We start from the raw sequence: 14,315 nt of genomic DNA on the forward strand, positions 1-14,315 counted from the left end.
TGGGCTGGGATGATGGGACAGATGCTGGGTGCAAAGTGCTGCGTGCAGGTCCTGGGTGCTGGTCCGTGGTGCCAGTGCAGGGTGCTGCTCCTGATGCCACTACTGGGTGCTTGGTGTGGGTACAAGGTGCTGGGTGAACACACTGGGTGCCCGTGCAAGGGTGCCAGTGCCAGAGTGCCAGTACCAGGTGTGGGCATGGGTTGCCAGTGCTATGTGCACGCACTGCGTGCTGGTACCGGGTGTCAGCATAGGTTTCAGCTGCTGGGTGCATTCACTGGGTGCTGGTCCAAGGGTGCTGGTGCTGGTACCGGGTGCATGCACTGGGTGCCGGCACACCCACCACTGGGTGCTGGTACTGGATATCGGTGTAGAGTGCTGGTACTGGGTGCTGTTGCAGGGAGCTGGTGCTGGTACCGGCTGCCGGGTGAATGCTCTGGGTGCCAGCACGAGGGTGCTGGTGCTGGTACTGGATATCGGCCTGGGTTGCTGGTTCCGGGTGCTGGTGCTGGCTGCCGGGTGCATGCACTGGGTGCCAGCACGAGGGTGCTGGTGCTGGTACTGGATATCGGCGTGGGTTGCTGGTACCGGGTGCTGGTACCGGCTGCCGGGTGCATGCACTGGGTGCCAGCACGAGGGTGCTGGTGCTGGTACTGGATATCGGCGTGGGTTGTTGGTACCGGGTGCTGGTACCGGCTGCCGGGTGCATGCACTGGGTGCCGGTGCCGGCCGTGTGTGCGCGTGTGCGCGTGTGTTTTGACGTGAGGAAGCGCCGGGGCTGCAGGCGCTTTAGGAAGTCAATCGCCGCGGCCGCGGGACGCGTGCGCAGTGGCTGCCGCGCCGCTCCGCGCCGCTCCGCGCCCGCTGCCTCTCCCTGCGCTGCGGAGCGCGGAGGCGGCGGCGGCGGCCGCGGGGAGCGGCGGAGGCGGCGGCCGAAGCGGCGGCGCGGATGCCCGGCCCGTGAGTACCGCGAGCACCGGGCGCCGCTGCCCGCGGGATGTCGCGAGCGGGGCCGGGCCCCCATCGCGCCGCAGACCCCCCCTCCCCCGCGTGCTCCCCGCGCAGCCCCGCGCGGCGTGCGCGGGCTCGGTGCGTGTCTGTCTGGGTCTGTCTGGCCGTCGGGAGGGGGCTCCGCGCTGCTCCGCGGGGCGCAGGGCGAGGGGACCCCCCCGCTACGCGCTGCATCAGCCCGGCGGGAGGGAGGGCCCTGCGAAGAGGAGGAGGAGGAGGAGGAAGGAGGAGGAGGAAGGAGGAGAGGGCGGGGGGCAGCCGCGGCCGCAGCGCCGGCGGCTCCGGGGCTCGCGCGGCCCGGGGAAGGGCGCGGGGGTTGCGCGGAGCGGGGCCCCGCCGAGGCCTTCGCGGCCCCGGCCGCCTCGTCCTCCCGCTGCCACAGGTGGCTGCGAGGGCGGCTCCGGAGCATCCGTCCCCGCTCAGGTTCGGCCTGGTCCGGCCGGACGCCCGGGTCCCCACGCGGCTTCAGACGTGCGGGGTGTCACCCTCGGCAGAGCCGGATCCGGGGGGAGGCGGCCGGAGCTGGTGGCAATGGGGACCGGGATCCTCGCTGCGGGATGCTCAGCAGGTCTCCCGGCCTCCAGCAACACAGGGCTGGGCGGGAGCGCTCAGGGTCCCACGTGTCCCAGCCGCGGTTCCCCTCCCCGCGATGGCTCCCGTCCCCCGACATGAGCCCGTGCCCCGTCCCCCGACACGAGCCCATGATGGGGGCAGCACCCCGGGGTGCCGCGGCCGCTGGGACCCGAGAGGACCAGGCGGACCAGGCACCGGCCACCGGAGCCGCCGCGCACGTGCGGGACGGAGATACCTCCCCGGGATGCTCCCTCTCCCCGCCGCCCTGGCACCGATCCACAGCCTGATCTAAGAAACTAAACAAAAAGTGTTAAGTGAGTGGGAGGGATTTCCCTGCTGCGAGGGGACTTAGCTCCCCTCCGGATGCGACTCCGACGGCCCCGCCGTGCAGGCCGGGCCCTGGCATCCGAGCGGAGCCCGCTGCCCTCAGTGCCCTGCTGGATGCCCCCGTGGGCACGTCTTCCCAAGCCTCCCTCCCCAGGGAGCTCCGCATCCCATTTCCCTACAAGGATTTTAGCTCCTCCACGTCAGCCCTTCCCCACAAATGACTCAAGGCGCACGCCGATCAAAACACGGTCGTGCTCTCCGGCGACGAAGCCAACTGCACCTCGCGGTTATAGGCAGGGGGTTAGTGACTTGGATGTGTTTCAGCCAGGGTCCACGTGTCCATTTCGATATTGTTATTTAAGGAAAAAGAATGGGAACCGAAGGCGGATAATCGGATAATGCTGCTCGAACACGGAGCGGGTAAGAGAGAAAAATGCCTCGTTGGAGTAATTAGTGCTGCGTCTGTCCTAGGTGCGGGCGCCGTGCATCCCCATCCCGCCTGCGCTTTCCAGGCGCATCCGCCGCTCGCTTCCGTTACGGTACCACATTTAGCCCGGACTTGGTTCAATAGGGTTCAATAGGGCTAATGCAGAGGCTCTGAGCTCGCTGCCCGTCCCCGCGGGCCTCGAAACCCAGCGCTGAACGGGTACAAAGCGGCGAGAGACCCTTGGGAGCCAGAGCATCACTGGGCACCTCACGTGTTGTCACCTCCCCGTCCCGCTCTTGCCCTGTCTGTGTCCACAGAGAACAGGCTCAAACTGCCGGCGCGTTTGCTCTGTTTTCCCAAGCTTCCATCCTCCGGATGAGTGGTCTGGGGGGAATTGGCTCTGGAGGAGGTCAAGCCTCAACCGCACTCGGCTTCGGGGCTCGCGAGGGGCCTCTCCCTCCCTGGCGGCTCCCTTTGCACCTGGGGCAGCTCCTTGTCCCAGGCCCCCATCCCAGGCAGGGGCCGCGGAGGATCTCGTCCGCGGAGGCTTCCGGATTACCCCGAGCCGTGGCACTCGCGACACTTCCTATTACTCAGTTCCTTTTTCAGCCCTGTGTATCTCTGCGTGTGTTTCAATTCCAAGAGTTGTGTTGAGAGCTGATCCGATGGCGGCGGTTTTGTGCACTTTATTCTACAGCTACCCTTTAATGTGGGAGAAGAGAGGATAGTTGGATGTTCCTGCCTGTTATCTCAGTATCCCAAGTTCATAGCACCTTGCAGGCTGTTGCCACATGGATTTGGCCCAGGCGAAGTGTCCCCGCAAGCCGCCCGGAGCCACCGCGTTGCTCGTGGCCAATAGCTCCCAGCTTGTCCCGCGGTCCCACGGATGTCAGGACAACCCTGGCTTTTTGCGGCAAGCGGATTCCTTAAATCCAGCTGTGCTTGCACTGAGATTGCTGCGGATCTGAGAGCAGATGTGGCCATGCCAGGCCGGGGGACGTGGGGATCCCTGGATTTGGGATGCAGCAATTGGGAAGGTGAGAGCCTGGTGCTTACAGCATCCGAAGCCTTGATCCAAGACCCCTGGGTCTTGATGGACCCCCATCCTCCTGGGAAAGCTGCCACCGGAAGCACAGAGGGTTTCGTTCCCCACACCAGTTGTTTTTGGCTTGAAACCATGAGTTTCTCCTTCCTCCTCTTTCCTGGAAGAGGGAAACACTTTTCTTCCCCCCGCAGCTTCTTCCTCCCAGCCCGACAGGGTCAGGGGAGGTTTCCTGAGCTCAGGACACATCAGCTGCGGTGACGCTGTGCCCAGGGGACAACGCAGCACTGGCACCTTGGACCAGGGCCCTTGCTGAGCCCAAGCTGCATCCTGCGCCGCGCTGCAGGAGAAACCCCGGATCCAGGGCTTGTGTGGCCCATCCGCCTCCAGCGGGACGGCCACCTTGGAGCAGCTGGGGCGATGGGCTCCCAGCATCCCAGCTTTGCAAATCCTGCAAAACCTTCTCCTTGGGCTGGTTAGTGGAAGCAGAGATGTGACCGGGAGAGGGTGGAGCAGCCGCAGCAGCGAAAACATCAGCAGCGCCCTTTGGGGTTCAGCTTTCATGCTCGGCTTAGAAATGGAAAAAAGGGGGTTTCCTGGCGGAGGAAGGAGCTTTCCAGCAAGCTGCCCTTCCAGTTCTCCAACCAGTCTTGGAAGTGGCCTCGGTTGCCCCCGTTTGACCTTCTGAGGGCTCCTTGCTCCCACATCACTCGTTTCAGCACCGTGCAGACTTGCTCACTCCGGAGAGCCAAGAGCACCCAAGGGCTCCGGTGCGGAACAGCGCGAGGGAGGGAGCAGCCCGGGATGGAGGAGACCCCGGATCGCAGGACAGGCGGACGGGGTCCGGGTGCGTGAGCGGATGTGTCGGCAGCCGCTCCATGGGGCTCGGGATACGGATACAGGGGGGATGTCAGAGAGCCGCAAAAGGGCTCAGGAGCTCCAGGTTTGGGGTTTCCTTTGCCGTCTTTCCCAAACAGGAACCTGGCTGGAGCTTAAGCAGTTTCCTCCAAGAGAAGGCAAATGCCCAAGCAGGATTTCAGTGTGGGTGAAGAGCAAACAGGTACCTGCTGGCATTAGTGGGCAGGAACCCCAGAAAGGACGGGGAAGGTTTCATGCAAGCGCTGCAAAACAAGACGGAGGAAAGAAAGAGCAAGAACACAAGTGTTGGCAAGTTGGCCGCGGTTCTCGGAGCGAGGCGAGGGCTCGCGGAGGGGTTTGGTGCTGCAGAACCGCCTTGTCCGGAGGGTTCCTGCGCCGTGCCAGGATGGGCGCGCGGCGCGGGAACGGGACGGATCCGTCCTGCTCCCATTGCTGAGCCCTGTGCTGGTGCAGCCACCCGCAATTCGCCACCTTTTCCCCTCTGCAAGGAGCTAAATATCCCGCCGGGAGCTCGTTCCCCTGCACGGGGCAATTCCCCGGCTCGTTACCCTCAAGCCTCTTAAGATGTTACCCAAAATTGCCATTAATGACCCCGCTGCCCGCAGATGTGCTGCTGCCCGCCCCAGTCAGAGGCACCGGCCTTTCCCGCTGGAGCCGACCAGCCAGCCCTGCCGCCTTTCCAGGTGTGCATCCCCACATTGGAGCATCCCACGTGGAGCAACATCCCGCAGGGAGCTGCCCCGTGCTGGCACCCGCCGCGGTGCCGGGTTATCCCTCTGTTTGCTCTAGCCCCTCGCGCAGCCAGGACAGGCCCCTGTTCCCTGTCGCCAGCGGCTGCGTCGTGGGCAGCAGAATCAGCGCCGGGCGGGAAAGCTCCTCGGGGGCATCCGCTCACGGCACCACGTGCGGGCGGCACCGGCAGCCGTGCGCTCCGCAGGGCGCCCGGGGCCTCCCTCGCCCTGCGGGGACAAGGGGACAGCGGTGTCCCCAGCGCCCGCGCGGTGCCAGCCCCTATGGGGGATGCGCCGCCTTGTGAGTGCTTTACTCAGAGCTAAAGGGGAAAAAAGGAGGGCTAAAAATAGCTCCGAAAACTTCCTGTGCCGCTGCCAGGTGGCCGGGGTGGCCGCACACGCCGGCGCCGCCGCGTTCCCAGGAGCGCTCCTGGCCCGGGAGCTGCCCTGTCCCACAGGGATGCGGGAGACCGAGTCCTTATGAGGTCCGGGAAGGAGGAGAGCGCGGCGGCTCCTTGAGGAAAAGCTGCCGGAGGCGCTGGGCGTTATTAGCCGCTGGGGATCCAGGAGCAGCGCGCTTGCTCTCCTGATCCCGGCCTGGCTCCGGATCCTGGTTCCAGGCAGGCAGTGGGAAACGGTGCCTCTCCCAAGGCAGCCAGGCAGTCATGGATTGCTGATGGCTCCACATAGGCCTGGGATGAGAATGTACTTGGAGCTGCTCCCAGCCCCCGGCGCATCCCTGCGCCGTTGCTGTGGGACCTCAGCCGAGATGGGGAAGGATTTTTGGGATATCCCCTCATGGGGGTCTGCGCTTGGGGACGTAGGGCAGAAACCAGCCTCAGGGCAGGGATGCTCGGAGCTTCCCGCGATGGGGCAGCTGCATCCAGCGCCAGCTCCATCCACGCGGCTGCAGGGCGGATCACAGCCAGGCGGCTGCATCCCCAACCTTCCCAGGGAAGGAGGTCTCCGAGCTGCGCCGTGCAGAAGGGAATCCCGGAAAACCCTGCTGGAAAACAAGCGGGATGCAGGAGCGAGCGGCGCGATGCCGGGCGAGCTCGGCGCGCGCTCCCCGCTGCCCCGGCAGCGCTGCAAAAAGAGGAAGCCGCTGGCCCGGGGCGGAGGGTGACTTGGCAGCGCCGAGGGGCCGCGTTGCAGTCAGGAGCCCGGGGGAGCCCCGGCCGGCGGCGCCGGCACCGCCGGAGTTTGGGGAGCAAAGAGGGATCCGCTCGGCGCCCGCGCAGCGCAGGCAAGCGGCACGCGCGGGGGCAGAACGCGGCTCCGCTTCCTTTCCGTTTTTCCCGCTTTCCTTCCCGAGGAGGCTCCGAGGGGCCCGGCGTGGTGTGCGGCGGCGGCGCGGGAGAGCGATGCCCGCGGCGCCCGGCCCTGGCGGGGCTTTCCCAAAAAAGGCCTGAACTCTTCGGTTGCCTCTGCCACTTCCCTTACCACTCCCTTTCCTGTGAGAGGATGTGTTCACTCGCTTGGCTTTTTGGGGGTTTTCTTCTGTTTTTTTTTTTTTTTTTCCTGGCTCCGTAGTGCTGCCCGAGGCCGTCCCGGGCCATGGCCGCCCCCAGTGAGCAGGTACGGCCGCCCTGGGCACGCGGATGCGGGTGCCGGTGCGGAGGCAGCCGGCGGTGCCGGGGCTTTGCCGGGTGCCTCCTGCAGCTCCGCACAGGGCGCCTGGGGCTGCTGCTTTGCCCCACGGCGGCTCTGCGGACCCGTGAGGAAGAGGAGGCTGCCTGCGAAGGCCGCTCCTGGGTGTTTTCTCCCTGCACACGGGTCTTGTTCCCATGGAAGCGCCACGTCCCACGGCTGCCCCTCCTGGGAATTGCTGGGGGTCCCTTCTCCCCGCTTGGGAAACGTCCCCTTTTTGGCCGCCTTCCTCTTTTGCAGCCGCCCGCGCCTTCCCCCTCACCGCTCCGCGGCAGCTTCCTGATCCGGTGCCGGCGGCACGGCCTCCCGGCAGCCCTGCCGGGCTCCCGGCCCGCGGCAGCGGCGGCACCGCCGGCACAGGGCCAGGTGCGGGGGCTGCTGGATACAGGATGCTCAGGCCATGGGATGCTTGGGATGCAGGATGCTCAGGATGCGGGATGCTTAGGCTGTGGGCTGCAGGATGCTCGGGATGCAGAATGCTCGGGTGCGGGATGCAGGGTGCTTGGGATGCAGGACGCTCAGGCCGTGGGATGCAGGATGCTCAGGATACTCAGGCCGTGGGGTGCGGGATGTTCGGGATGCGTCGGCTGCGGGATGCAGGATGCTGCAGCACGGGGAGGCTGGCGGAGCAGCCGGGAGAGCTGAGACCCCGGGCACTTCGGGACACGGGTGCTGGGGCGGTGGCGTCGAGGCCGCGTGGGGCAGGGGCCGCCGCCGGGTTGTGGGAGGACGGAGCAGCCGCCATCCCGGGCACCCCAGGCCTGTCCTACCGGGGTTGGCAGCGGCCGCCCTGGGCTCCCAGCGCCGCTCGCTTCCCTCCCGGGCTTCCTTCCACTCATATGACACCGCGGAGCGGCTCCGACTTCCCCATCCCCGGCCTATAAACAGCGCGGGGTGACTCAGCCCCTGGTTCCCCATCGCGCAGGGACCCACGCAGGGCCCAGGGCTCGGGTGTCCTGGGTGCTCCGGCAGTTTTGGGGCAGCTTTCCTTAACGGAGCAGCTTTTCCTTCCACGTAGCCGTCGGGATCATGCAGTGCATCCCATTGCAGGCCTTGCTGCTCCCGGAGCATAGTGCGGGGCCACCAGAGCATGTGGCATCCCAATCCCTCTCCTTTCCCTGTCACCTTGCACTGTTTCCCCTCCGGCTGCACAGCAGTGGCGAGAGGCTGTTCCCATTGGGATGAGCCATGCGGCTCCATGGCTGGGTTGGGATACTCCGCACAGCTTTGTGGCCAGGCCGGGATGCTCCACGTGGCTCCATGGCCAGGTCGGGATGCTCCATGTAGCTCCGCAGCCTGGTTGGAATGCACCGCACAGTTCTGCACCTGGGTTGGGATGCTCCGTGCAGCTCCATGGCCAGGCTCGGATACTCCGTGCAGTTCCGTGGCCGGGTCAGGATGCTCCACGCAGCTCCCCGGCTGGGATGATCCACGCAACTCCCCAGCCGGGATGTTCCATGTGGCTCCGTGACTGGGATGCTCCGTGCGGCTCCGTGTCTGGGTCGGGACGCGCCGCATGGCTCCACAGCCGGGATGCTCCGCATGGCGCCATGTCTGGGTCGGGATGCTCCATGCGGCTCTACGGTGGGGTTGATCCACACGGCTCCGCGGTGGGGATGTTCCATGTGGCTCCGCGGCCGGGACGCTCCGCACGGCTCCGCATCTCTGTTGGGACGCTCTGCACGGCTCTGCGTCTGAGTCGGGATCCTCCAGGCGGCTCCGTGGCTGGGATGCTCTGCGCAGCTCCGTGTCTGGGTCGGGACGCTCCGTGCGGCTCCACGGCTGGGATGCTCCGCGGTGGGGCTGTTCCATGTGGCTCCACGGCCAGGATGCTCCGTGCGGCTCCGTGTCTGTGTCAGGATGCTCCGCACGGCTCCGTGGTGGGGATGTTCCATGTGGCTCCACGGCCGGGATGCTCTGCGTGGCTCCGTGGCCGGGATGCTCCGCGCATCTCCGTGTCTGTGTCGGGATGCTCCGCGTGGCTCGGTGCCCCCGGGCTGACGCGGCCGCGCTCTCCTGCTCACAGGCTGCGCGCAGGCGGCTGCAGGGACACTAGCCCGGGCACCGCCGGGACACGGCCGCCCCCGAGGCCGGCGGGAGCCGAGTGCCGCGGACGGGACCCACCAGCGCCAGCCGCCCGCGCCCGCCGTGCATGAGGCTGCGACGCAGGTGAGCGGGGCCGCGCGGGCACGGGGACAACAGGGACAGGGCGGGGGACACCGGCATGCGACCGTGGCGCCCCACGTCACCCGTGCCCTCCCGCAGTCCGCAGGAGCCGCGTCCGCAGCGACACCCCTTCCGATGTCCCGGCATGAGACTTCTCCGACAACGGTGCAACCCGCCAGCAACCACCGCCCCAACGCCTGCTGCTTCTGCTGGTGCTGCTGCTGCAGCTGCTCATGGTACGGCCCGCAGCCCGTGCCCGCCGCCGGGATGATGTTTTGGGGTATCTCCCTTGCAATCCTGCTGCAGCGAGCCCCCCGTTTGCACGGCTGCAAGTCCTTGCTCGTGCACGGGGAGCCTGCGGGGACGGCTGCGGCGCCCACACGGAGCTGCGTTTCCCTCCCCGCTGTCCCTGCAAGGGCCGGGGGACATTGAGGGGACGTGGAGGTCCCCCCTGCAGCGCCGGGGCAGCGTTTCCCTTGCCAGGCCCACGCGGGGCCGTGGCGCAAGCAGGAAACGCTGCGGTTGCTGCCGGGTCCGGAGCGCCGGCGCCCGGGGGAAGTTGGATGGGGGCCACTTTCCTCTTGCACAGACTGGGGGGGTGTCACAGGCCATGGCAGCCCCCATGGGCCACCCGCAGCCCTTTCAGGGCTGCGGGTGGCCCATGGGGGCTGCCATGGCCCAAACTGGGTGGCGGCAGCAGTGGGATAACGTGGGGTGGGTTTCCCCTGGGAAAGGGCAGCGGGAAGGTGGGAATGAGCGAGCAGCCGGAGCTGAGCCGCACTGACCTCTGCCGGCTGCTCCCACGCCGAGCCGGGGCCGTTGCAATTGCCCAAATGCAGGAAAATGTAGGAAAACCAGGGACGCGTTTGGGTCACAGCGCCGGGCGTCGGGGCAGGGGACACCCCAGCGCCCGTTACTACCTCTCCGTGTGCCCGTTAGGAACGAGGACCGGGAGCGAGCGTGGAGGGCGTCCCGGGAGACCAAACTGGAGCCCATCCCAAACTGTGAAGCCTGGTGAGTGCAGGGGAAGGGACACCGGGAGCTCGTGCCGGGGGGTGGCGGCACGAAGGAGGCGGCAGGACGGGACACGGAGCAGCGCAGCAGCCCCGGCGCGGCGCCGCCTCCCGTTGCGCGGCGCAGCAGAGCACCCTGCAGCGCCGGGACGCTCGAGGAGGCTGCAAAACAGAGCAGGACACCCTGTTAATTACCCCGGATAATTCCCGCTCGGTTTGCACCGCGCTGACGCTGTCCCCGGCGCCCGCAGCGCCAGGCCCACGGCCGAGGAGGTGCGGGGCTGGGCACAGTCCTTCGACAAGCTGATGAAGAGCCCGGCGGGTCGCAACGTCTTCCGGGAGTTCTTGCGGACTGAGTACAGCGAGGAGAACATGCTCTTCTGGCTGGCCTGCGAGGAGCTCAAGGGCGAGTGCAACAAGCACAGCATCGACGAGAAGGCCCGCACCATCTACGAGGACTACATCTCCATCCTGTCGCCCAAAGAGGTAGGGCCGGGAGCACCGCAGGGTGGGAGCATCCCAAGGAGACTATCCCGAGGTGGGAGCATCCCACGGATGGGAGCACCCACAAATGGAAACATCCTAAGGATGGGAGTGCCCTAAGCACCTGGGGATGGGAATATCCCTAGGATGGGAGCACCTCAGGGTGGGAGCATCCCAAGGAGGAGAGTATACCAAGGTGGAAACATCCCATGGATGGGCACAGCCACAGATGGAAACATCCCAAGGATGGGAGCGTCCTAAGCACCTCGGGATGGGAATATCCCTAGGATGGGAGCACCTCAGGGTGGGAGTATCCCAAGGGGGAGAGTATCCTGAGGTGGGAGCATCCGCGGAGGGGAACACCAACGGATGGAAATCACCCACGGATGGGAGCATCCCAAGTACCCAGGGATGGGAATATCAGTAGGATGGGAGCAGCGCAGGAGGGGAGCATCCCAATGGTGGGAGCATTCCAAGATGGGAGCACCCCAGGATAGGAACATCCCAAGGTGGGAGCACTTCAGGATACGAACATCCCTAGGATGGGAGCACCCTGGGAGTGGAGCATCCCAAGGAGGGGAGCATCCCAAGATGAGAGCACCCCTGATAGGAGAATCCCAGGATGAGAGCATTCCAAGATGGGAGCATCCCAAAGCAGGCACATCCCTAGGATAGGAGCACCCTAAGGAGGAGAGCATCCCAAGATGAGAGCACCCGATAGGAGCTCCGCAGGGCGGGTGCACCCCAGGGTGGGAGCATTCCAAGATGGGAGCACCCCAAAGCAGGCACATCCCAAAGCTGGGAGCACCCCAAGGCGCATCCCAGGGTGGGAGCATCCAAAAGCAGGCACATCCCAAGGATGGGAGCACCCCAAAGCAGGCACATCCCAAGGTTGGGTGCATCTAAAAGCAGGCACATCCCAGGCTGGGAGCACCCCAAGGCGGGCACATCCCAAGCACGAGAGCACCTCAAAGCAGGCACATCCCAGGGTGGGCACATCTAAAAGCAGGAAAATGTAGGAAAACCGGGGACGCGTTTGGGTCACAGCGCCGGGCGTCGGGGCAGGGGACATCCCAGGGTGGGCACATCCAAAAGCAGGCACATCCCAGGCTGGGAGCACCCCAAGGCAGGCACATCCCAGGGTGGGAACATCCCAAAGATGGGAGCACCCCAAAGCAGGCACATCCCAGGGTGGGCGCATCCAAAAGCAGGCACATCCCAGGCTGGGAGCACCCCAAGGCAGGCACATCCCAGGATGGGAGCATCCCAAAGCAGGCACATTCCAGGGTGGGAGCATCCCAAGGATGGGAGCACCCCAAAGCAGGCACATCCCAGGCTGGGAGCACCCCAAGGCGGGCGCATCCCCACGCGCCCCCCGCGCAGCACCCACTCCCGCCCCATCCCCGCGCTCCGGGCACCGTCGCGGCTCACGGGCGCTTCTCTCTGGCGCCAGGTGAGCCTGGACTCGCGCGTGCGGGAGGTCATCAACCGCAAGATGCAGGAGCCGTCCTCGCACACGTTCGACGACGCGCAGCTGCAGATCTACACGCTCATGCACAGGGACTCGTACCCCCGCTTCCTCAACTCGGCCATCTACAAGGCGCTGCTGCAGGGCGCCTCGCGCTCCTCCTCCGAGTCCTAGGCCCCGCCACGTCCCCCTTTTTAGCTTTTTACCTGGGAACTGTCCTCGCGCCGGGCTCGGGGCCGCTCGGCAGCGCCGGCCCCCCGCGCCGCTGAAGGTGCCGGGTCCAGCCAGGGGGACAGTCTGGGACAGCGGGGGACGCACGGGGGGTCACCCGCCATCCCCTCCAGTGGGTCACTTTGTCCCCTCTGCTGCAGCGAGTCTCCGTGTGGGGACCCATTTGGGGAGGTCGGGGCTGGCAGAGGTTGGGGCAGGGGGTTGACTGTTGTTGTTTTGATTTTTTTTAACTTTTTATTTTAATTGCTTTTTTTTGTTGGCTTTTACGGATGGGCGGGGGGTCACAGGCGTCCGTGTACATATAAAAGCTCGTCAGGTTTCCGCCGCTCCGTCTGTTTGCCACGCGGGCTCGGGAAGCAGGACCGGGTCAGGGCTGCATCCCCCTGGATACCCCTGGCCATCTGCCCCACACCAGCAACCTGGAATGGGGGAAAAAAACAGGAGCTGGGGGGAAAATCCCACCCCGTGGTCATTGCTCCCTCTGGCAGGAGCTCCCAGGGAGCTGGGATGCCCAAAGCGACAGCCCCCTCCTGCCCGTCACTTCCCTCTGGAAGAGCTCGGCACGGAGCCGCATCCCAGCCGGGCTCCACACGGCCTGGGAAGGTCCCAGGGAAGATACGGGGTGTCCCGGGGTTCTGGTACAGCCGGTGGGACTGTTTAGTGGCCGGTTGCTCGACCCAAACCAGCCCGGGGTGTCATCCCCGTCACCCCTTTTCCCTTTCCTGCCTTTTTTCCTCAAAGCAGGAGGGAAGAGGGAAGAGAAGTCGGCGGGGGGAAGAGAAGGAGCACTGGTACTTTTTACTGAAGATTTTTTTAAACACATTCTCCTCCTCATTTGGGTTTTTTTGTTTCCTTCCTTCCTTCCTAGTGGTGTGATGGCATGGGCGTTCATGTCAGTAAACTTAGTTTCGCTTGCCAAGCTGGAAATACAACTCAAAGAAATGTATTTTTTGAGAGAGACCAGAGATAGTTCATTTCTCCAGGAATGCTGGAATTTTTATTACTTGGTTGTTACCAAGACGCAGGCCGGTCCCGCTGCCACAGCTGCTGGGGAGAGCAGCCCACGTCCCGCTTGGAAAAGCTGCTGAAAACCCAGGGCAGCGATTCCGGGTTTCAAGCAGACGTTAAAGCAGCCAAGAAGCCGCTTCCCTGTATTTTAGGAGGGATGCGAACGGCCGTGCTAGCCCTGATGGCCGAGGACACAAGGCAGGGCTGCACGGGAAGATGCCACAAGGCCACTTTTCCCTGGCCTTGGAGAAGCTTCCTCCAATTCTGGATCTCTGCTCCGTAGGTAATTCCGAATCACCAGCTGGTTGCACCCCAATGCAACCCCCCCCTTACAGCAATGCGAGGAGGAAGGAAACAACTTGGTAATTACCTGGTTCCTGCTCAGGGCTCCCAAGGAGAGTGGCCAGTTTTGGGGTTAGAGCCCCAAGCTCCTCTCGAGTGTTGCTGTGAGGACGTTGTCCCCTCTGCAGGCTCCTTGAATATTCCCATCGCCAGCCGCGCTCGTGGGACTCACCGAGGTGTCGCATCCTTGGATCTCCCCTTCCTGAGCGCGCTGGCCGCAGCCTTTAAAGCCAAACCCCTGAGGAAAGGATCCCTCCGGGATCGCAGCCTCCAGAGGAGCTTCCCAGGCCTCCGAGGGGCCGCGAGCGCGTTTGCCCTCGCTTTCATGTGGCTGCTTGCTCCTCTCCAAACCTCACAGCGCCCTCAGGAACGTCTGCTCCCTGGCATGCTGAAAAGCCAGTGGAAATATTAGTTTTTTCACTCCGGAGCGGGGGAAGCAGCGCCCCAGGTGTGACTGCGAGTGCTGCTGCACTAGGTGTGAGCAAGAGCCGAAGGGCAGAGGACGGCTCCAGGGCTGCCTCAAGCTCTGAGGCTTCACCAGGGCCCTGGAAGGCCGTGCGGAACAGCCCGTTAAGGGCTGGGAAGCTTGGAAGAGAGGGGAGAGACTGGAATTATCGCATGGAAACTGCCTTGAGGAAAGAGAGCTTTCTGCCAGCGGCTAGGTACCCCCTCGCTGACCATCCGGCCCTGCAGGAACCCCCAAGGTCACACTGGAGTCTTGCTCTATTACTGGCTCCCTTCCTCATCTCCCCCCTTGCAGGCACTAGCTCCAGGCTCACTTCAGACCTCATCCATTTGCAGAGCTAAGTTCTAACAGCCCCTACTGACCTCTGTAATCCCAGTCTCCTCCAGCTCAAGACTGCTGGGAAGTTCCCTGCATTTCAAGCGTTTCCCCCTAGCCCTTCTGCAAGGTCCTTCACAAAAATAAGCCCACCTTTCAGCAGCCAGGCCAGGAACAGAGCCACAA

General features: G+C 64.8%; 1 protein-coding gene across 1 annotated transcript; it reads left to right on the top strand.

Moving 5' to 3' along the window:
* The first annotated feature begins 940 nt into the window (after positions 1 to 940).
* Positions 941 to 11,991, top strand: RGS19 (regulator of G protein signaling 19). The gene is made up of 6 exons (XM_088528038.1): positions 941 to 957; positions 8,664 to 8,806; positions 8,903 to 9,039; positions 9,743 to 9,817; positions 10,068 to 10,302; positions 11,753 to 11,991. The coding sequence occupies exons 3-6, from the start codon at positions 8,939 to 8,941 to the stop codon at positions 11,939 to 11,941; spliced, it is 600 nt and encodes a 199-aa protein (XP_088384164.1). The 5' UTR covers positions 941 to 957; positions 8,664 to 8,806; positions 8,903 to 8,938; the 3' UTR covers positions 11,942 to 11,991.
* Positions 11,992 to 14,315: the final 2,324 nt, after the last annotated feature.

Source organism: Tinamus guttatus, unplaced genomic scaffold, assembly GCF_059628265.1.
Source record: "Tinamus guttatus ecotype Peru unplaced genomic scaffold, ASM5962826v1 Tinamus_guttatus_pri_ptg000027l, whole genome shotgun sequence".
NCBI lineage: Eukaryota > Metazoa > Chordata > Aves > Tinamiformes > Tinamidae > Tinamus > Tinamus guttatus.

Bases quoted from the DNA above. Each gene is read 5' to 3' on its own strand.
- RGS19 (XM_088528038.1), top strand. From the start codon at position 8,939: ATGTCCCGGCATGAGACTTCTCCGACAACGGTGCAACCCGCCAGCAAC. The intron at 9,040-9,742 runs GTACGGCCCGCA...TGTGCCCGTTAG, and splicing joins TGCTGCTGCAGCTGCTCATG to GAACGAGGACCGGGAGCGAG. The intron at 10,303-11,752 runs GTAGGGCCGGGA...CTCTGGCGCCAG, and splicing joins CCATCCTGTCGCCCAAAGAG to GTGAGCCTGGACTCGCGCGT.